Raw genomic sequence first — 23,440 nt, 5'->3', positions numbered from 1 at the left:
TATTGGACTACTGTATTATAGACCAAATACATTATTTCTGATGATTATTGATTCAGTTAAGGACACTTTGTTTAGCAGATTGAGCCCACTCCTTTTTTTAGTCTATTGTCTGATGACCTGCTGTTTTTCCCCCATGGGCTCATTTCTACTCCACGGAATAGAATATAATGTCTGCAGCGCTTCAGATGCCTTTTTCTGTTTTTAATTTTCACTTCTGCGTGTCGAACGTAGCCTTGACGTCCCTGAGGTGCCAGCACATCCACGAGCAAACTCTCATCGCCATGGAAACAAGGCCCGGCACATGAAGTGTTACCAAATCGTGGTTGCGCTGACAGGGCTGACTTGTCAGGACCTTCTCTGATGAAAAAGGACCCATGTTACATAATACGTGCCACTTTTCTGCACATAATTGTGTGTCAGTGCTTTATGATTACACATCTGAAAGTTGTTGGACTGCATGAGCATGAATTGTGCATTTTTTTCAGTGATTTAGCAGAAACAGAACTTCTTAGCACGGTGAATATATCATATTCTAAGTTGAGTCAGAATAGTGTTGTTCGTGTCTTTGCAAAAGAGATGCACTATTTTTCCCACAGACTGGAGAAATGTGCTGTTCATGTCATAGAGATGTTTACAAAGTAAACAGCTAATGGCAAAAAAACAGATTTAACATCACTTAATAGGTTTTATATCCGTTTTCATCCATCAGTGTTCTCTTACTGCAGTACCCAGCAGGCGCTGTGCAAAGACATCATATAATCATTGCTATTCCCCCATGCAGTGATAGTGAAATTGTTTGTTGAATGTTAATAATACTCATAAGAAATTTGGCTCATATATACACACAAATAAACATTTCAAACAGCTGGTCCTCAGAAATCCATCCTAAAGCATGAGTAGTTTTTGAAAAGATCCTTCCACCTTCAAGATGCATCATCAAAAGGGCTTTTCTTAGTCTTTAAATCAGAAAATCTCACTGTTAGGACTGCTGTGGCACCACTCTAGGAGGCAAGTAGCCGTGTTTACAGCAGTGCCCTCTTAAGTAATCTTGGGTCTGCATGAGGCAGCCAATTGTCAGATTTCTTTCTAAATACATGATGTATGCACCTCTACAGTTGCTTTGGAAGGTGTCAGTTAACCCACTGAATAAAAAGGATGTGACATGTTGGTGTAGATGTGGTGTCAAATTTTAGATAAAAAAGAAATAATTATAATTTTTACTTTTCAGTTTCTTATTTCTATGAAAATTTTGGCATTTAGCAGAAGCTCTTACCCAGAGCTACTTACAGTATTATGATGTTAGAAGGAGTAGGCAAACATAGTCTTGCTCAACATGACTTGTGCTCAACATGACTACTGATTTTAGATTGACTTTAAGTCTGTGGTGTTTATTACTTTGGAGAAAAAGAAAGATACCGTATTGTGGATTAAGTCCAGGTGTCTACTGCATTTCTCAGATTTAACCCTCTGGGGTCTGAGGGCATTTCCTTGATTTTTGCATATTTTCCTAAATTGATCTTTAAAGCCACTTGCAAATGATGATACCCACGTTTCATATCAAAATGCTCTGTTATCTTTGTCACTACTTTCCAAAACTACTGCAGCTGCACCTTCAGTGGCTGCAAACATTTTGCACACCATTTCACATGTTTCCTATGTCATTAAATGAAGAATGCAGGGTTTCCAATGTGATGGTTGAGTCCTTAGTGATTTCCTGAGTGGGCATTGGTCAGTTTCACAAAAAATGTAGATGTAGACAACTACACACGGTGAAAGGCAGATGACTTGTATCTTAGCCCCTCTTCCTAGCCTCATAACTCTGGATGTGAGTCATGTATGATGTTGCGATAAGATGGAATCAAACGAGCAGATGCTGTAGATTCAGGAAATGTTTGAACCGTATATCTGCACTGTATTCTGCACTGCACTGAAGATTTGACACACAGGCAAGTTTGTGGAACCCAGAGTGTTAACACCATATACATATTATATGACCACTTCAGTGATGTGGTAACTACCGAAGGCATATAATGACAACATTATTAGTGTGCAAGTAAACACGCAGATAGTTAGTGAATTCTGTAAGTGATTATATTGATAATAGTTATCCAGATATGCTTTCTCATTACTAGGGCTGGGTATGGAAATTCAGTACCTTTATAGTACTGATTGTATTACTTCAGTACTATAGAGTATTGAAAAACTCCTTGCAATCCAGTGCCAAATTTCAGTACCTAAGTAGTTAGTCTTATTAGCATCTAAATGTCATTGTGTTTGCATGTTATCAACATCACATTTCTTGATTGGCCTGTAATCCATTAGAGTAAGTAAATACACTCACTTCCAGCACCTCACACTCAGTTCTGGTTTAAGCCACATTCACTTTCGGTATGTAATTAAAAACAATACCCAGCCCTACTGATGACATTTATTATCCTCAAAGTGTCCCTGTCTGTAGCAGCAGCCTGAAATGGAGCCTTTGTTGTGTGATGTTTGTGTGAACTCCACACACACACACACAACACATTCATCCAACTAACATTCTAGTTTTTCTCCTCTCTTGTAGGCCTGTCAACTAAATATCCACTTCCTAAAGGTAGCTCTTTCTGTGCTCTGCTTGCTCATCTCTCTCTCTCTATCTTCCTGTTTTTCTTTCTCTCTTTCTCTTTTTTTTCTTCCTCTCTGATTTGTTTGTTTGTGGTGTCGGCCACTTCAGAGAAATCAGATTTACTAACAATGATGCAGTCCGATTTTTTACAGGGTTGCTATGCACTGTTCACCCCACACACACACACATAACACACACAATTTCTTAGCATATCTCTCTCACACATACATTATTGTACAGAGGTCTGAGACAACTCTTCATTTCTTAAATTTCCAATCAAAACTGGCAATTAAGTACAAGTTATTTGAGAGATGTCTCTGAGAAGATTAAGTGAAAAAACAGACGTTTCTAAAATTGGAGCTCGAAAAATATTCAAAACCCAGGGCAAAAATGGTAAATGGAAGGACCTGTTAGACCACCAAAAGTGTCCCCAGATAAACAGCACTCATCTTTTATGTTTGAGAGAAAAAAGAAAATCGAGCTCCACTCTTGCTTCAGATCTGAAACAATACACAGGTGTGTCTGTTCATCCTTCCGCTGTGAGAAGACCACTCACTGCTATGAGTCTGAAAGGATGTATAGCTGTCGACAAGCCTTTAATGAGAAAAGAAAATAGACAAATAAAGAAAAGAAACACAATTTGTGCTGCAACACCAAAACTGGAGATCAGAGGAGTAAAGTTTTATGGACTGATGAATGTAAATTTGTAGTTGGGATTACTTTGATCTTGAGAGGCAGAAAATGCAACCAATTCCTGACTGATCTTTGTAGTTATGCAAAAATATTCCTACACATTTCTTTGAAAAGCTGAAAGCAAGTCTCTAGAAAAGATCTGAAAAAATCTGTAGACCTTCAGAAAGGAATCTGAAATGAAGCCAAACTGTGGATAAACTAAATAATAAATAAAATTATATATAAGGTAGATTTAGTTATTGAGACTTCTGTGTAATTTTCTACAGAGCCCTGCTGGTGACATCCCATATACATAAAAATAATGTGTGGCTATGCTTTATTAATGCATGAGAATGAGATCCTAATGCGTGACCATTACTTAGTAAGGCGTAGGAATGAGATAATTAAGTCGTGGCCACAACTTAGAAAGGCATGGGGATTAGATCATGCCTTACTAAGTCGTGGCCACGCATTAGGATCTCGTTTCCACGCCTTAATAAGTCATGGCCATGCATTATTTTTATTTATACAGGATGTCACCAGCTGGGCTGTCACCAGCGGGGCTATGCTGAATGACCGTTTGGACAGGAAATTAAATACATGTAGGGTGGTCTCTGACTTTTGACAGTACATACAGATGCACATACACACACATAGTAATTTAGCACAATGCATATACACCCTTACGTTTTCTCAGCAAGTCTTTCTCACACATACACACACGCGTATGCAATTGTTAGTAAATTGTCAGACCACTGAATTATAGGGGAAGGTATATTACCATTGTAATATACTGTGTGTGTATGTGGTCTGCAGCATGGCCTCTATATAGGATTATAGAGGGCAGACTCATTACTGACTGCACTCAAAATAAAGCATGCCACCATATGCATCCACAGCTAATGAAGCACTACAGTACCTCCCTCTGTCCTCTACTAAAACACAACCCTGACAGTGTAGCCCCCCTCCACTAAACACACAACTGTCTTGCTGTGAAGAATGTGAACACACTAATCTAATGCATCAAGCAATATAACAATATTCACTGCATTAAATTGGGTATGGGATTTGCATGATTAAGAAAAGTGCACTTGCAAGAACTCACCACTAGGGGCCAGCATAGGATTTTCATTTGGTGAGTGTAAGGAGATGAGATGAAAGTTTTTTATTATGTTCATTTTGTCTGATGTGTTTACATGTCTGTGAACATGTTTTTTTTTTTAGTTTTGCACCTCAGTAACCAAAAAATACAAAGCCTTTTAAATCTGCTGTCTTGTAGTTCTATAAATATCCACTGGATGTCCCTCTGGTCCTCAGTCTTTCTCTGAATAGCCTTTACCCAGTCCTGTCAGTATAGTAACACAATAAAGGCAAGTTAACAAAGAGAGAAAGTTCTTAGCAAATGTTCTACACTCAATTATCATGTTATTGTGTCAATCTGACTAAACAATCATAAGGCAGAGTGAGTTTTTATTAAGTGGGGAATAAGCTAGTGATTTGTGTAAGCTGTAGCTTTTCTGGATGCTGAGAAAAAGGGTTAGCGCTGTAGCTGTTAGTGCTTGGAAAAACAATTGGTTCTTAAATGCATGATTCTCTGTAAACAGCATAGCTTATATTGTATTTAGTGTAAATATTATTGGCTATATTATGTACAATGTGATATAAAGTACAAAAAGAACAAATAAAAATGTAGTTTACTTTTTTAGTTTTTAGGGAAAACTTATCGGTAAAAAATGAAGACGCTGGCCGAATGTAACATCCCTGCTAAAAATCAGCACAGACCGGTATGAACTCCATGCTGGTCTAAGCTAGTTTGTGCTGGTTTGGTGCCGGTGGTTCAACCAGCATACCAGCATCCAAACCACAACATAAGCTGGTTTTGCTGGTAACCAGCTGTGCTGGTCTGTGCTGGTTTTACTAGCAGGGCTGTGCTGTGTGCAGGCTACATTCAAATGTATGTCACTTTTGAAAAGAAGTGTGGAGAAAAATCATAATTCAGCATGTAGAAATCAAAACAAGATGCATAACCATTCACTTTTTTTACTCTGAATCGAAGTTATATTGAGTCAGGTGTTTAAAGACTGTCAGCCATAGCAGAAGTGGGCCTAAATCCACCTGGTAAAGACTGAGGTTCAAGCAGTTAAAATTACACCAGCGTTATAAACTGACCAGCTTATTCTCTTAAGCCCTAAAAGCCCCAGTGTTATCTATAAGTGACGCCTGTGTCTTATGATCGACCATCTACAAGTCAAGTGTTAATGGAGTGGCGGTGGTGTCAGTGTTGACAAGCTTTCAGACACGTTAGCAAGGGCAGGTCATACGGGCCCTGTCAGACAGGGAGCTGCAATTAAAGCGAGAACGAGAGAGAGAGAGAGGGAGAGAGAGAGAGAGAGAGAGAGAGAGAGAGAGAGAGAGAGAGAGAGAGAGGACAAGAGAATGATCCGTTCACACTACTCTTTCATCTAAAGCCTGGTGAAGAAAAGTGTAGTAAGAGAGAGAAAGATAGGGAGAGAGAGGGGCATAAGCATGTGTGAGGAGTCAGAGGAGGTAATTGGAGGCTTTGAGGGGAGTGTGGCAGCCCCTCATTATCACTGTCGGACAGGAAGAGACCCTGTGGTCCTCAGGCTCACACTGAAAAATACAAGCAGCCTGCTATCACCATGAAGCTCGCAGCACGGCTCCCCGATATGAAAGAGCTGCTCCAAACATCTCTGTTAACACACACACGGCTGTCCTGCGCCGTGTCCACTGCGTTAGCTGTCCTCTTTGAAGCGTTCCCATTCCAGCAGAGCCGCTTTCACTTGGATGTCCTTTCTCGCAAAGTTAAAACAAAATAAAACATTCCAGTCCGATCTTTGTATTAGAATCAGAGTTAGCATTTAGCACAAAACTATCAGCAAGATATCACACTGATATGAATAAATGCTGTACTTTCAAACTGTGCAACAAAAATAAAAGCTGACAAAACTGCTGAAATATGGATGATTTAAGAGGCTGCTCTTTAGGAATTAAGCTATTAGAGACCACTCAAACCACTGATGTGTACAATTTCCAAGTCATTGGCATTTTAAATTGGCTATGACAATGTCTTGAATTAATTATATCACATAGGCGACAGTACCGCTTACGTAATGCCTCAGTAGTATACTCAATGCTAAATATAGCTAATTGGGAAAGTAGACAACATGTGACAATGTATGCTGGTTTGCTCCTGTAGCGTTGCTAATGCCAGCCGGCTAGCACTCTCAAAATGTTTCCTACACGTTGAGATTTACATATTTCCAGTTTCAGTGACACTATTTTACGCTTTGTGCTCAAGCAGAGAAATTATACAAGTGTTAAAGGAAAGATTTCCTGTAATAGATTAAAGCTAGCAGGGGATTCTTTTCACATCATGGTAACTAGCTTTCATTCACTGTTAGCCATGTTAGTATTTAAAGTGTAGTAAAGTGCTACATGGCATGATGGAATAATTGAAAAGTGGAGGAGGACCATGCCTGAAATCCCTCATTCTTCCAGTCAAACACCCTAAAAATTCCCATCCCTTCCATTTCATGGGACAAAGTTTTCGCAGTCTCCACCATCACCCCATCTCCTCCCTGTTCCTCAGTCCTATCAGTCCTACCACAGTTAAAATAGGGTGGGCCCGGCCTTATAGCTCCAGGCAGAAGCCATCCACAGCTCCAGCCCGAGTTCTCAGAGTTCTGTTCCCTCTCTAAATCAGTCACAGTCCGAACTTGGGATCTGCTTTAATGAATTAGGCTTCTGTGGGTGCTAGCGAATCAGCAGGAGGAAGCAGAAGCAGAGCTCTGAGAACTACTGAGTTCTTCCTCCCTCCCACAGCAGCTGTGTGAACCCCAGAGGCACAGTTCACTTTGTGCTTCATTTCTTTTTAGTTCCGTGTGACTAAACACAAGTTTCTGGTCTTCCAGCTTTATTGAGTGTTTTTAAAATGCCATGTTTGTGTAGTCTCTGGCAGATATTTTAACAGCCACTCACAGGAACCGAATGTGAAAAATCTACTCTCATGGGGAGTGAGTGAAAGAGCATGTGTGTGTGTCTGTATGTGTGTGTGTGTGTGTGTGTGTACCTATACCACACATTCATCAAAATCTCCTGTTTTTATAGAAAGCTAAGCTGGGCCCAGGAAAGAAAGTGATCACTCCATCAGACCATCGACGCTTCAGCCTGCCCTCCAGCAACATGGACAGGGTCCGGCTCAATGACTTCCACTTCCTGGCCCTCTTGGGGAAGGGCAGCTTTGGCAAGGTCAGGCATGATACATTGTGTCAGTCTTTGGTTATCCAAACAAACTGTGTTGGTGTAAATTTGTATATAGACATCTGACATTTCACACTTATGTGTATAATAGAAAATTAAATTCTCCTCACTTTTTTGAAATAAGTTTTTTTGTCGTATGTAAACATTGTTAAACTTTCAGAACTTTTCATTCACTCTTCAGCCCATGCAGCCCTTATATGGGAACTAAGCTGCACAAACACCTTGTTTTGATTTCATTGTTTTTGTAACATCACCAAAACTACCACATTTATAGATATCTGTCCATTCAGCCTACAGCAATTATAAGGAGTGTTTCTCAGACACTGAAAAGAGCTGCACAATATGGACAAAATATTATATTACAGTTACATTGCTGCATATTACAATTGCTGTATGGCTTTGTTTTACCAAAAACACATTGATGAACCCTTGATGTGACATGGCCATGAAGGTCTCATTCTTCATGTTTGTTGGATGATGGCAATGCCTGGATTTATCCAAAGAACATCTGTGATTGGTCAGGATGCTTACAGCACACAAAACATTTAGTAATTGGTTAGATTCATCCTTCTGTGATATCATACTGTGAAGGACAATAACAGTGAACAAATGTTACAACCCCCATTTCCAAAAAAGTTGGAACACTGTGCAAAATGTAAATAAAACTAGATGTGCAAATTATTTAAACTCTCTACTTAATTAAAACAGTACAAAATATGAAATGTTGAAACTAAGAAATGTTATTGTTTTTGAAAAATATATTTCCATTTTGAATTTGATGTGAGCAACATGTTTCAAAAAAAGATAGGACAGGGGCATGTTTACCACTGTGTTGCATCATCTCTTTTTTTTTTTGTAAATGTGTGGGAACTGAGGAGGACCAGTTGCTGTAGTTTTGAAAGTGAAGTGTTTTCCCATTCTTGTTTGATTTAAGATTTCAGGTGCTCAACAGTTCGGAGTCTCCTTTGATGTAATTTTCATTTCATGATGTGCCAAATGTTTTCAAAGGGTGACAGGTCTGGACTGCAGACAGGCCAGTTTAGCTCCCGAACTACATTGGTTTGCCGAAATAAGCAAGGTCTTTTCTGAAAAAAAGACATTGTCTGGATGGCAGTGTATGTTTTTTCCAAAACTTGTATATATCATTCAGCATTGATGGTGCCTTCAGAGATGTACAAGTTAGCTATGCCTTGTGCACTAATGCACTCCCGTACATCATGGATGCTGGCTTTTGAACTCTGTACTAGAAGCAAGCCGGATGATGCCTCTCCTCTTTAGCCCGGAGGACATGCTGTGTCCATGATTTCCAAAAAGAATTTTCCCACTTCGCCTCAGTCCATCTTAAATAAGCTCAGGCCCAGAGAAAGCAACGGCGTTTCTGGATCCTGTTCATGTAGGGTTTCTTCTTTGCATGGTAGAATTTTAACTTCCATTTGTAGATGTTTTTGTGTTTGTTTTTCTTTTCTAATCCATAGACTGTAAAAGTGTAATGGACGCAGTGTTCTCCATACAGGTGATGCTAGCAGAGATGAAGTCCACGGAGGAGCTGTATGCCATCAAGATCTTGAAGAAGGACGTGGTTATCCAAGATGATGATGTGGAATGCACCATGGTGGAGAAGAGGGTACTGGCTCTGAGAGACAAGCCACCATTCCTCACCCAACTCCACTCCTGCTTCCAAACAGTGGTAAGACAGATAAAGTACTTTATTAACTCTATAACACTGAGACCAAAAAGCAGCTATTTCTGCCTTTCAGTCTACTTCAGGCTTTTTTCTTCTTTTCTGAAACCAAGACTGATTTTGAAACCTTGTATTGATCAATACCATTCTGATCCGTTACTTTACTGCTCTGGCCCCAGTTCCCCAAAAGCATCAAGAAGGATGTGCTTTCCAAATAATTTTGATATTTGAAAAAAGAAATTTTAGATGATCGCAGTGATTTGAAATTTGAAAGCACACTTTATAATTCAGAAATACACAAGGGAAGTTACATGTTGGATAAGTAACAGAAACTGCCTCTTTAGAGAAGCTAATGAGCTAACACGACTACACCATTGGATGCTTGTAATCTACATCTACACCCTACGCAAGATTTTTTTTGTTTCAAAGGACAAAATGCCATCATTACTCTGTCAGAGAAATGTATTTTCTCTGTTTCTGGACTGTGCCAGAGCCGGCCACACAGTCTCTTTTCTCGTAGGCACATCATTAGCAACCATGCCAACATCCATGGTAACACACGTACAGTAAAGCATTCATGTTCCATAGTAGCAAAGTATAATATATGTACTCAGCCTTTTTCCTGTGTGCTTTCTCCATCTTCCCATGAAATCAAATAAACGGCTGAATAGCAGTTTCAGTATTCAAATACTGGCACCTCAAGCTGTTAACTGAGTGCTTAAGTACAGTGCACAACCCAAGTCATTCTAACTGGTTGAGAGAGTGTTCAATGTGAAGCTCACTTTACAATTTATGAATCTTCTTTGTGCAAAGAAGCTTTTGGGAAATTCAGCTCTGATACAACATGACACATAGCAAATGTGCTCTTTTGAATAGGTTTGTTACAAGGTTGGATCAGATTCGTTTTTCTCCTTGAATATCCAGCATTTACTGCTGATAATGGCCTGATACCAGCCTGATATAGGTTCGGTACCATCCCTACAGCTTACTGTGCCCAACATGTACATGCACTTGTTGTAACTATTCTGGCAGCAGATTTGAATGATTTACAAAAGAGATCACAACAAGTCTCTGAATGTGTTACTAATGTGATGTTAAGAAAAGGTTAATGTAAGACATAAAGCATAAGAAACATGCTAATGCCAGTGAGAGTGAAGAAAGAAGAGGGCGAGAGAGTGAAAATGGAGAATTAAGAGAGAGACATTTTTACAAATTAAAGAAATACTTCACTCAGAAATGCTAATGGGACTCTTGGTTAATAAGCAGCATTGTGCACGGACCAGTGTAGCATAAGCTCACCTAATATCTGACGCCCACTGACTTTTTGTTCATTATTGGTAAGACTTTGCCCTTTTTTGTTGAAGCATTTCTGTAATCTTATGTCATACTCCACGTTAAATGCTATATTCATGCAGTTTGCTTGTCAGAGAGCTTTATTTGCACACTGCTACATAACTCCATCTTAGATGCTCTGCAGGTTTTACACATCTTGCCTGTAAATAATTGAAAGGATGGCAAAAGCTTGCTGCTAGCTGTTTTCCAATTCTGTGTTCATGGGGTTTTAGATCTCGGTCCTACCTTATCATGAAATATGCATTTCCATTCAGCACAATGGCTTGTACAACTTTGCATTTGTCACCATATTTCTGGTCGCATCTGTCCAGGGCGGCATGACGGCATCGGTCATGGATGGCCTCTTAAAGAGTGACGACAGGGGGATGCTCACTGTGGGCATCCTGCTCATGAATAATGCAGCCTTTCCCTGCTTGTCCCTTATTCTTTATTCATAAGGTGTACACAGACACCACCACTCCACTCCCTAAAGACTGCTGTAGCTTCGTCACTGTTTATCGCATCACTTCCCCATGCTCCACCCTCAACATTTAACTAGCTGTGCATCCACCTGCCAGTCAGTGTTGACAGTCTTCTTGAAAGTGTAATACATAGGTATTATATTCCAGTGTATATTCTACATATTCTATACTGTGTTCCATTCATTAATGCATTTCCAACAGTCCTGTGCAGCTGTGGCTGTAAACATTGGGAAGTTATGATTGAGTTACAAGAGCAGTCATATCAGGTCTTGGCACACAGGAAAAGCATTATGCTAATGGGCACTAATTGAGTTAGAACAGCATAATGGAAATTCAGGTTTTTTAACCAGATAGCCAAAGTGCTAATGTGCCATCTGTTGTGCTTCTTCTTCATCGTGAGAAGCATCAGATTTGACATTTGCTGAGAGGAACAGTCAGGAGCCCAGTCCTTTGAAACCACCTGGCAGCTTACGTGAATGTGGAAACATCAGTTCTTTACTGTCATTATTAAGGATACAAATAATGATTTTTTTTTCTCATTATTCAATTTCTTTTCTGATTTTAGTCATAGATAGTTCCCGTTAACTAGCTACATCTCTTTGTATTACACAGTGCTACTTAGTTAAGCATTAGGTCTAACACGTTTAACTAACAATCTACAAAAATAATAAATCCATCAACTATTCAAGTTATTTATCAGTCAACAATTAAATTGCTGTTTAATCTATCAGTTTATGAAACTGTTACACCTTCTTCTGTAATTTCCTTTAGCCACAATTCAAACTTCCTTCTGTGCACTGAGTACTTCCTTAACCCCTTACTAAGCCATAGACCCACCAGCAGGCCCAATGTTTTATTACACACTTTTATAGTCTAAGAATAGCTCGATTAGTTTGCATTGAAATCCCTGTAGTTGATGAATAATAAGCCTGGAATGTTAAGAGGTTTATAGAGGCTGTATTGCCCCCAACACTTCCTGTAATGTATTAAAAATTAACATATTCATTTTTATATTACAGTTTTTTGATCATTGCCGTTGCTGACACACTGCAGCTAACTGACTGACAAAAGACAGTTTTCTTTGACTGGCAGCTCAGACTGACTGACTAACAAAAACTAGCTTTCATGTAGGCTAAGTAAAATATGTACTACATATAGTATATCTCATGGTTGTAGTATATTAACAAGGCCCAATAAATGTTTTCATGGACAGTGTCAGTCTTTGTTTTGACCCTGCATGATTCATTGGGCTCTGCTCAGTCAGCTAACATTGCTGGCTCACATATTTGAAGAACAGCAAATCTTATCCTGCTGACATGACTAACTTTCACATAGTGTAGTAACCAGAGGTTGAGCTGTAAATGGTGGTGGTAGGTTCAAGCGAAAACTACAGTTCTTACTAATACTACTACTACTAATAATAATAATAATAATAACAATAATAATAATAATAATAATAGTGGCGCCTTTCATGACATTCAACGTCACCTTACATTTTATAAAATAAGTAATACATATACATATAATAAGCAAACACAAAACATCAATAAATTTGGTACTGTAAAATAAGTATTAAGAATAAAAAATAAATATTTAGAATTAAAATGAGTAACGACGTTTGAAAAGATAAGTTTGTAAAGCAGTTGTAAATTCTGTGAGTTCAGTATGCAAATGTGAGGGGGAGGTGAATTCCAAAGTTTAGGAGTAGCATAGGAGAAGGCCCTGGCACCCATAGTGCTAAGGTTACTGGCTGGAAGTGCCAGTAAACCTGCTGATGAAGACCACAGAGACCAGGAGTGTGTGTAGGTCTGAAGAAGATATGTGAGGTAGGCAGGGGAAGGGTTATGAAGAGTTCTAAATGTTAGTAATAAGATTTAAGGCAGAGAGTTAGTGTAGTTGAAATAGCAGAGGTGTAACATGGTCAGTAGATTGACAGTTCTTAATGTTACACATTGATTTTAGACTTTGGGACACATTTACTTAAAAACAGTGGGATCTAACTGCTCACCTTGTAGCCATGAATGCAGGGGCGTGGCTAAAATAAACCTCCACCTATGGACTAAAACTCTTTGGCTATGTTCAGACCACCAGCCCTAATCCAATTTTTGACATATCCAGATTGATTCCAGATTAATTTTTGATAATCTAGACAGAAAAAACACTTGAAATCTGATTTTTGCAACTTAGATCCAGACCACATATGGAGGTGGTTTGAAATGTGATTCTAATCGGATTTTTACACGTGTCTCAGTCTGGACGCTCTGGATGCACAAATTGGATTTCAAAGTGTCTTTTGCGTCACTTGCAACACAACAAACAACAACGATATCAAATCCAGAGTGATGGAAGTGCTAGAGTTCAAGAAGAGCGCCAAAGATTCACGATTATGCCAGAGAATTTTTTAAAAAAACTTTTTTGTTTGGAGGGTTTCATCCGTGTTTGAAATCCGTGTCACCAGCTATGTCGTTACTGACACCTATGTTGTTATCATAGCAACTCGTGCAGATAGGTTGATGATGTCTGGACACACAAATCCGATCTAATGAACAATGCGGACACAATGCGGTCATCTCAAAAGATCTAATTTGAGAAACAAATCCGATTTGCCTGCAGACTGAATACATTGGACAGAATTTTTTATTAATCTAAAAAAGAAACTCATGATAAATCTAAATCTTTCAACATTTCAAAATAAAATCAAAACAATTTTTTAAAAAACAACATTGATAACACAAATAGTAAAAAAATTCAGAAAAATTTATTATTTTCAAAAGTTGAAATTTAGGGGTTAGGGTTTGGAGCAGACGATAATAGAAATAGACAATAGAAAGTACCCTATATGATGATTTTGTATATATTTTGCTTATTACTGTTTCAGTTAATGCTTGGTTTTAAGTAGATCATAACTTAAGCCCTGTAAATATCTAAGATCTGATATAGATATATAAATATCTAATATCGAAGATTTTTCAGTTTGAGCTGATTCACACCTGAACACTGGCTTTCTCTCATTTTTGCAGGACCGGCTTTACTTTGTGATGGAATACATTAACGGAGGGGACCTGATGTACCATATCCAGCAAGTGGGCAAGTTTAAGGAGCCTCAAGCAGTGTAAGACACCAGATTATGTGGAAAAAGTGTACCTGAATGACAAGAGTACAATAAGGAAATGATATTTATTCTCAGATGCTTCATACATGTGATTCCAAGGCATGGTTCTCACTGACAGCTGCTGATGAAACAGTTGCGTACATAGACGTGACATGAAAATATGGTTTATTAAAAATATGGTTCATTAGAGATGGTTTTACCGTTATCTTCCATTTGAAGCCATATAAATGGTATGTGAGCACGTAAGAGAGGGAGGATGTGTACACACTGAAGGAAAACACTCCTGTTATATAGTTGAAAGATATATTGACAATCAGTAGGCTCATATGCTCATAGTGCACTCCTGCTGGAGTCTGTTGATTAGTATTTATATTTAGTTTTATTAGTATGTACACCACACAGTGAACCCTCAGCTCACCACAGAACACTGTTCATCCAGCTGCTGGGTCAATACATTAATGACAAACCTCATAAAAATGTATTATATAATATCATACATACAGATTAATTTGTGCTCCTGAAATAGAGGTAGATTTATTGCATTTCCAGGACAATGTTGCTCCTTCTGCTACTACACAATTGATTTGTGCGTGCTTTATGCATTACATTGAGGCAGCAGATATTGATATTGATTTAGTGAAAGTGCAGCTAGCTCATGAGAATATCACTATGGGATATTTTTGTTCTCCATTTTCTGTTTCTTCATAGTCATCCTTGAAGACTGTTTTACTGTTGTATGAAATGTTTGAACACCCCTAGTCAAACTGCATGTTTTGTTGATTTTCAAAGTGTAAATGTGCCAAAACGGATGTGCAGAAGTGTGTCCTCGGAGTTCACATAGCCGAGGATATCACCTATTCATTCAGCACATCACACCACATCAGAAAGGCCCAAAAATGCCTTTGTTTCCTCAGGAGGCTGAAAAGTGTCAACATGCCACATCAGCTCATCTGCAGCTTCTGTAGGTCCACTGGCAGGTGTTACAGTCTGGTATGGTAGCTCCATTGCTGCAGAATGGAAGGCCCTGCAATGGGTGGTGAAAACCACCCAGTCCATCACTGCAGCTGTCCTCCCATTAGATCATGAATACAAACACTACTCAAACTATATGCTCACAAATCCCAGACTGATTCCTTATATGCTTGAACTGAACACTTAAGTATAATTTACACACTGGACCTACCTGGAGAACGCTGCACATATTTAGCACATTTTGCACATGCATATACACACTGTCTATGCACCAGTACACGTCTGCGTCTCTAGTTTATTCTGTATTTTTTGTCTTTTTACTTTTCTTGTACTAATAGTGTGTATGTATTGCCTGTTATCCAACAAGTACGTGAGGTCGTGTCCTTGTCTTAATGTTTATGCACCAGAGAATTAGCCTAAACATGTTTCGCTACACTGTACTTCCATATATGTATAATGACAATAAAGTTGAATTGAATTGAAATCTATGTAGAGCAAGTTTACTTATTTTCACTTAGTAAATCCGCAAAACCAGATTAGTGTTCTAACCAGATTAGAAACTTGTTGGGGTTAAAATGTTGGTTCTGCTCAAAACAAACAAACTGTTTTTTTATATATATTTTATATTTTATTCTGTGTGTCAATTTTAGTTTAGGGAAATGGGCTGAAACATCTTCATCTCTTTTTCTCAATCTTGTAAGCTCTCTGGTGGTCCTGGCTGATCTTATCCTTGATGTTCTTTGTAGGTTCTACGCAGCTGAGATTGCTGTGGGGCTGTTTTTCCTACATAGGAAGGGAATCATCTACAGGTGGGCCAAGACTAAATACATCCTCTTTTCTCTGAATGTTCTCATAACATAGGTTTTTAAGATTTTTTGATTGATAAATTTACAAACAGTCAAATTCTTCAAAATAAAAATGTAGTGAAATGTAGAATCTAGTGAATGTATTGATGTAGATTAACCATTTTGTTGTACATTTGCCATATTAACGTAAGCAATAATTGCTGCAGAACGAGCAGTTACAATGCCATCTCTTCACTTTTTAATAGCTAATGTCATATGCTCACAGATGTACAGACAGCTTCTACTCTAACCGTCCATCTCAGTGAGACGTCTTTTACATGAACACCCGCTTTCCTTTTCCTGTTGCGTATGTCAATCTGAATTCACTGATAATACTAAAAATATCTCACCTGGCAACCTGTTTCACAAACAGGAAATGCAGTGATTCAGCCCAAAGATGTGAGAAAGAAGTGCGAAAAACAGATGTGACAAAAACATGTTCTAGTTTACCAGTTCTCTGTCTTAGTTCCTGAATACTCATATATCCTGTATGTTTCAGTGTTTTCCAGCAGTGTGCCCAGTTCAGTCCATGAAAGTTTGAGTTACTGTTTTATCGCAGCAGATTACATCATGAGAAGCTTTTCTGAATACATCATGGGCATCTTCACTGCTCAGAAAACACTGACCAACTGCATGTTTCGTTAAAAATATTTTTAGATGGGGCTTTCAGTGGTAAGGCATTTGCTTTGTTGGATGTGGTGTTGCACACTATGTGAAGCAGTGGTTAAGAAAATCATTGTATTCTTAGTTTAATAGTTGAAAAAATAAATATCAAAAAGTTCTGATTAGGCCTGTGACGGTTAATCGAGTTACCGTGGAAACAGCCTCCACTGAGTAAAAATTGATTTACCACCGGATAAAAAGAAGTTCAGTAGTGATTTATTTTGTGCAAACCTTAGCAAGACAGCAGTATTCCTACAAACAAACATCTAAACATAAGGTGATGATTTTCTACATTAATACCTGATTTACCTGATATAGATGAAATTGTTGTAAAAACACATCTGTCCTGGTTAATCACGCTCTGTGCTGCAGGCAGATATTATGCCTGTACAGACAGCTGCCTATGTGATATACGGTGTACATTTTAGGACGCCCTCACACCACAGGGTCAGATTTTGGAAAAACATACAAGTAAAAACATGTCTCAGCTCTCATTCATCAGGTGAAATGAGTTGTTTCAAGCGGCCTCAGGTGAAATGGCTTCAGAGAAGAAGGCGAAGGGCTAAGCTAAGAGGCCACAAACTGTCAGATGGTAAAGTTTGTGTGACATTTGCAATTACGTTCTTTTTTACTAGACTAACTACAATTTTGTGGCCAAAATTCTTTACTAATAATTACATGCGTATTTTTTACTCTTTCCTGCTCAAATGGTGAGATATTCTACATGTTTTATCGATGAAAACACAAAGCTTTAGGGTGTGATTAGGGTGTGATTATCTACATGAACAGTTGTGCTGTGTGTATGATGCCATTATTATTAACAACTGGGTAAAATATAGGCATAATCTCAAATAGCCTCATACTCCCTATGTAGTGTGCTATGTATGTCATTATACAATGGCTTCTACATGCAAACAGTGCATTAAATGTCTACAGTAAAGCCATTCGTATTCAGTCAAAGCTGCATAGCATCCTGTCTAGCATTTAGCACTCTATTAGAGTGAAGAAGCCATGATGTCATGACCCATGATACACACTATATAGTAAACAAGGAGCCAGTTGAGATTCAGCCACAGACATGCACTCATGCTAAACCAAAATGATAGTAATGTTGAGCAGGTTTTGTTAGGGCCCCTTGTGTCTCCTTGTGCTCTAAATGTTTTCACCCATAGACTAAAACTCAATACTGTTTATAATTAAAGAAGGAAAGCAAATGTGATTGCTTATATGGTGGTTTCAGCATGAAACATCCCAAGCTAATCTGCTAGTAAGATGTTATAATGTTGTATGTGGGGTACAGAGTGGGCAACGTCATAAAACAATGCAGAGTACACGTGTGACAGTGCTGCACATGCACGGTGCAAATTAGGCAGGGGACGCAGCTTGGGAAGCAACAAAGGCCGTTAAAAAATTACAGGAAGAAGAAGTAAAACGAAGTGTGTCCTGGTTTAGAGTAATGCCTACAGCATTGTTATAAATATTTGTAATGTTTCCCCCACAGCCATTTAGGCAAAGGCTACATATATAATTGGAGCCTGGGGGTGGTGGGGGTAGCCTTATTTAAAGCTTAGCACTCTAAATCTAATCCAAGACAAAGAGCATTAAGTCTCTGATCAGCACTAATTTCATTTCCAACAGTAATAACTGAAGTGAAGCAGTGACTTCACAGCAGTGCTAAGTAGCACTATGATCACAGGAATGCTAAGCTTATACACCTCCCATTGGCAGAGAGCATTACTAAGATTATGGAAATGCCCACAGCTGGCTCTGATCCGAGCCTGAGCTGAAACCAAATGCTGATCCAAGTGCAGTTGGACTGGCATCAAGGCCAGTGCACCGCAGGTGGCAATGGTGTCGGTTTACCACGATCATGCTAGCATTCTAAAGCACAGAGTAAGACATCACCGAATGCCAGTGCCAGTCTTGTGGCACTGATGAAGGAAAATGACTCATACCCTGAGCGATGTAGGGATAGAGAGAGACAGAGAGGCTGTTTATCTTTCGGCCTGCACAGCTCTCTCTATTCAGCCCCCTTGCTTTGCATTCTGATCCCCCTGAGGCCAGAAACATTCATCTCCCATTAATCATGCTCTTTGATGACGGAGCTGAAGCGAGGCTGAGGTCACCTTGCTCTTGCTCTCTCTCTCTATCTCTCTTTCTCACTCACACACAGGGCCACTACAAAGCTCCATCCCACACACCCCAGTACGAAGGCCCATGATTGCCATCTAGAACAAGACTTGCATTAAAGAAATGGAACGCTGAGGACAGTGTTAATAACTGTGCTGGTTTTTCTGATAAATGGCCCAATCTGCCCACTGTGGCTCAAATGGACTCTGTAGGAGTTAATGTAGCATTTGCCTTTATTAGGAACAATATGAGTCATAAAGTATGTGAGCAATTCCCAGGAGAATTTGACGGATGGACGCTTACATGTAACCCTTCTTCTCCTCTGTTCCATCCTCTGTTGTTTTTCAGAGATCTAAAGTTGGATAATGTGATGCTGGACTCGGAGGGCCACATTAAAATTGCAGACTTTGGCATGTGCAAGGAGAGCATGTATGAAGGCATGACGACACGCACCTTCTGTGGCACTCCAGATTACATCGCTCCTGAGGTGAGAGGTTGGAGAGGCCTCTGTGAAAAACGGGGAGGGGCTTCAGTAAGACAGGAGGGACAGGGAGGTGGCACAGGCAGAATGGACTGGCTTCAGTGGTGCCTTTCACACATGCACTTTTACACAGGTATTTACTGGTAATTAAATTTGAAGGGGTTAACTGTGAACATGAGTTGGAATGGTAATCACAGTAAAGCTGACCTGGCAGTTTATCTTCATGAGACTTGGTATGGTACCCACGTAATTACCGGGAGGCTCATGTGTGAACCAAAGACGAGTTTTTGTGATTTTGTACATGATTCTAGAGAGGTGCAAAAATCTGTCACAGCATGGCCAGCGAAGCAAAACTTTTGTTACTCATCTGAGTTTTAAATTTGAGAGAAAAAAGTCATGGGAGAGTATTTATGTACATTATTCAGAAATAAAAGACCTGTTGGCTATTAATGGCTGTTTACTTACTGAGAATTTCATGGCAAATATGAATGCATGCATCCCAGTAAATTATCATTTAATGATAATGAATGACACAGAACCCAAACATTACCAATTAAATTAACCTGGTGATGTTCCGGATTTTAAATGTGCAAAAGGCTGCTGAGAATGGAAGGGCCCTCTGTAGGAGTGATGAACCTCAGTGAGAGGGGGAGGGGCCTCCGTGAGAAGTGGAGTGGTCTATCTAAAGGTGAGGAACCTTTCTGAGAAGGGACATGGTCATTGTAAGGGTGAAGGACCTCTGTAAGAGTGGAAGTGGACTCTTGAAGTGGTCGCTATAAGGGTGAAGAATCTCTCAGAGAAGGGATGCGGTGATTGTAAGGATTAGGGACCTCTGTTAGAGTAGGAGAAGCCTCAGTGAGAAGGGGAGTGGCCTCTGTAGGGGTGAGGAACAATTAAGACAGGAGGAGGGGCCTCAGTGGGAAGGGAAATGGTCATTGTAGGGGTGAGAGACCTCTGTCAGAGTGGGATGGCCTCAGTGAGAATGGGAATGGTCTCAATAAGGGTGGGGAACCTCTATGAGAAAGGGTAAGAGGTCAGTGTAAGGGTAAGGGACCTCCAAGAGAGGGGAACAGCCTCACTTAGAATGGGCATGGTCTCTGTAAGGGTTGAGGGACCTCTCTGAGAAGACGTATGGTCTCTGTAAAGGTGATGGGTCTCTGAGATGAGGAAGGTCCTCAGTGAGAAGGGGAGTGGTCTTTGTAAGGGTAAGGGGCTTCTATAGCAGAAGAAGCAGCCTTAGCTGTATGAGAGGGAGGGGCCTCTGTGAGAAGGGGAGGAGCCTCAGGGAAAAGAGATGAGGCCATCATGAGATTAGAAAGGGCTTGTAGAAGAAGAGAGTCATACTAAGATGAGCAGGGGTCTCAGGGTTGTGGAGCATTCTCGGTGAAAACGAGAGTCTCTGTAAGGCCTCTGTGTGGTGATGTGTCTCTGTGGAAGAGGGAGGAGCCTCTGTATGAGTGACAGGTGTTAGCCTCGCAGCACAGGAGCGTGACCCAGACAGGAAGAGAGGGTCCACCTGAACTGTCTATACTGGTTTGGACACACAGCTGCAGGCCTCAGACACACACTCACACACACACACTCACATGGACTAGTGCACAATTTTTTACATATGAGCATGTGGAAGGAAAACCACGTGTCCGTTAATGTGCTTGTTTTTATGGTGTGTTCACTTGTACCCCTTTGTCCTCCACGGAGCACAGTTCACTGCGTCTGACCCACAAATTAGCTCAGTGACATTTCACATTTCGCCTGGAACAAACATGTCCTCCAGAGCAGAGCAGCAACACCTTTTCTGTAATACCTCTGGTAAGCCCCTCTGTTTTGTTAAAGAAATGCTTCATCCAAGAGCACTTTGTCTTGTTAACTACTAATAAAACATAGCAGGTCACCATTACGCCAGTGACTTTGTGACAGGGGGTCACTGGGTATATACACTACTGTGCAAAAGTCACAGACTACTCCTAATTTGTTCATTTTCCAGTCAAAACAGCCAACAAGTACAAGTTATTCATTTTTCAAAAGCAGAAAAAATATTTTTAACTGAAAATGACACTGAAGCCTTAACAATTAATAATAATACCAGATTTTTCAGTGTCCATCCTTTGCCTTTGTTATAGCTTCCATTCTTTTTAGAAGACATGCTTTTAGTTTTTCAAAAATGATATTTTTCCACATCTTCGAGGTTTAGTCTTAGAGTGTGATTGCATTTTCTGTCTCATAATTCAAGTAATCCTGATTATTCAAAATTCACACTCATTGGTTCATAAAACTTTTCTTTACATCTCAGATGTCCAGTTTTGGGGTTCTAGTGCAGGTTGTCTTCTTTTTTGTCTGTTTCCTTTTTACAGTAATGATGTCTTGACAGCAAAACACATCCTTTGATTATAGCATTAAGTTATCTTCTCACATTTGTCTTCTCAAAGTGCTGTTTATCTGATGGTGACAGTTTTGGTGGTCTACCAGTTCTTGCACAGCTGTTAGGAGTCTCATTTTCTCGAGAAAATTTTTTAAGCTCCAGTTTTTCTTTGATTTTCCCCTTTCTTATGCAAGTATCTTATATCAAATCTCCTCAGAAATATCACCTAAAAATGAAAATTTGTGCTTAATGGCTGGTTTTGACAGTCGTTAAATAAACAATGGGTGGTCTCTGACTTTTGTTTATGAATGTTGAGAAATGCAAGGTGTAATATTAGCTATAATTACCTACCTGGCAGAAAAAAATGATCTGAAGAAAGGAAGTTAACTTAAGTGCTAATAGAATATGGCCATAGTGTTAATAAATAGTAGTTATTGAGTAGTGTTTTAACTGTGGGAGGTTGTGTAGGACTAAAGGTGGTAGTCTCCTGCTGAGGAGTATTTATAGTAGAGATTCCCCTGCTGTGTCTGGAAGCGAGCCAAATGACTCCATGTTAAGGGGAAATAAATATTAGCCTATGGAGGCTAGCTGAGCAGAGAATTCATTCAGTTATAGATGTACACAACTGATTGAAGCTACAACCCCATTTCCAAAAAAGTTGGGACACTGTGCAAAATGTAAATAAAAACAAAATGCAATGATGTATGAATGATTTAAACCCTATATTTAATTGGAAATTGTGCAAAGACAACATATCAAATGTTGAAACTGAGAAATTGATTGCTTTTTGAAAAATATATGCCCATTTTGAATTTGATGCCACCAACACGTTCCAAAAAAGTTGGGACGGGGGCAGCAAAAGGCTGGTAAAGTTAGGTAATGCTAAAAAACACCTGGTGGTTGATTGGCAACAGGTCAGTATATGTCGGTATAAAAAAGCATCCCAGAGAGGCTGAGTCTTTCAGAAGTAAAGATGAGGAAGGGTTCACCACTCTGTGAAAGACTGCATGATCAAATAGTGCAACAATTCAAGAATAACGTTTCTAAACATAAAATAGCAACAAACTGGCACTGCATTAAAAACAGACATGATTCAGGAACACTTCTGAAAAACACTGTCTGTGAACACAGTTTGTCTCTGCATCCACAAATGCAAGTTAAAACTTTAAAATGTGAAGAAAAAAGCATACATAAACAGGATCCAGAAATGCTGCCACCTTCCCTGGGCCCAAGCTCATTTAAAATGGGCTGAGGTGAAGTGGAACAGTGTCTTGTGGTCCAACAATTCACCATTTGAAATTCTTTGGAAATCATGGACACTGTGTCCTCCGAGCTAAAGACTACTCAGCTTGTTATCAGTGCACAGTTCAAAAGCCAGCATCCGTGATGGCCCTATCATCAGGAGATCGCGAGTTTGATCCCTGGTGATGCTACAGCCATCCGTCAAGAGAGCACAATCGGCCTCGCTCTCTCTGGGTGGGTAGGATGGCCCCCCCTTAACAGAACTGGCGGTTGGCGCTTTCCTCCAAGTGCATTCGGCTGTCCAGTGATGTTGTGTGAGCGGCAGTTCAAAAAGATGCGGTAGCTGGCTTCACAGGTCTCTGAGGAAGCCTGTGCTAGCCTTCATCCTCCTAGCGTTGGTAGCATCGTGTGACTGGGGGAGTCCTAACTAGTGGGTGGAATTGGAGACGATCAAATTGGGGAGAAAATTGGGTAAAAATCAAGACAAAAGAGACACTGAACTGTTGAGCAGCTGAAATCCTATATCAAACAAGAACGGGAAAACATTTCACATTTAAAACTACAGCAGTTGGTCTCCTCA

At 39.7% G+C, this 23,440-nt stretch overlaps 1 protein-coding gene across 2 annotated transcripts in view; it reads left to right on the top strand.

The window, feature by feature from the left end:
* Positions 1-23,440, top strand: part of si:ch73-374l24.1 (protein kinase C alpha type) — a 238,113-nt gene that overhangs the window by 188,159 nt on the left and 26,514 nt on the right. The window contains exons 9-14 of one of the 2 annotated variants that reach the window (XM_036589207.1): positions 2,567-2,596; positions 7,409-7,549; positions 9,075-9,248; positions 14,077-14,168; positions 15,887-15,949; positions 19,127-19,265. In XM_036589207.1, the coding sequence (XP_036445100.1) occupies positions 2,567-2,596; positions 7,409-7,549; positions 9,075-9,248; positions 14,077-14,168; positions 15,887-15,949; positions 19,127-19,265 (639 nt within the window). The remainder of the gene's footprint in view (positions 1-2,566; positions 2,597-7,408; positions 7,550-9,074; positions 9,249-14,076; positions 14,169-15,886; positions 15,950-19,126; positions 19,266-23,440) is intronic. The other variant, XM_036589208.1, reaches the window with a different exon arrangement.

Source organism: Colossoma macropomum, unplaced genomic scaffold, assembly GCF_904425465.1.
Source record: "Colossoma macropomum unplaced genomic scaffold, Colossoma_macropomum, whole genome shotgun sequence".
Classification (NCBI taxonomy): Eukaryota; Metazoa; Chordata; class Actinopteri; order Characiformes; family Serrasalmidae; genus Colossoma; species Colossoma macropomum.
Note: the sequence above shows the minus strand (reverse complement) of the source record. Positions and strands in the feature narration are given on the sequence as shown.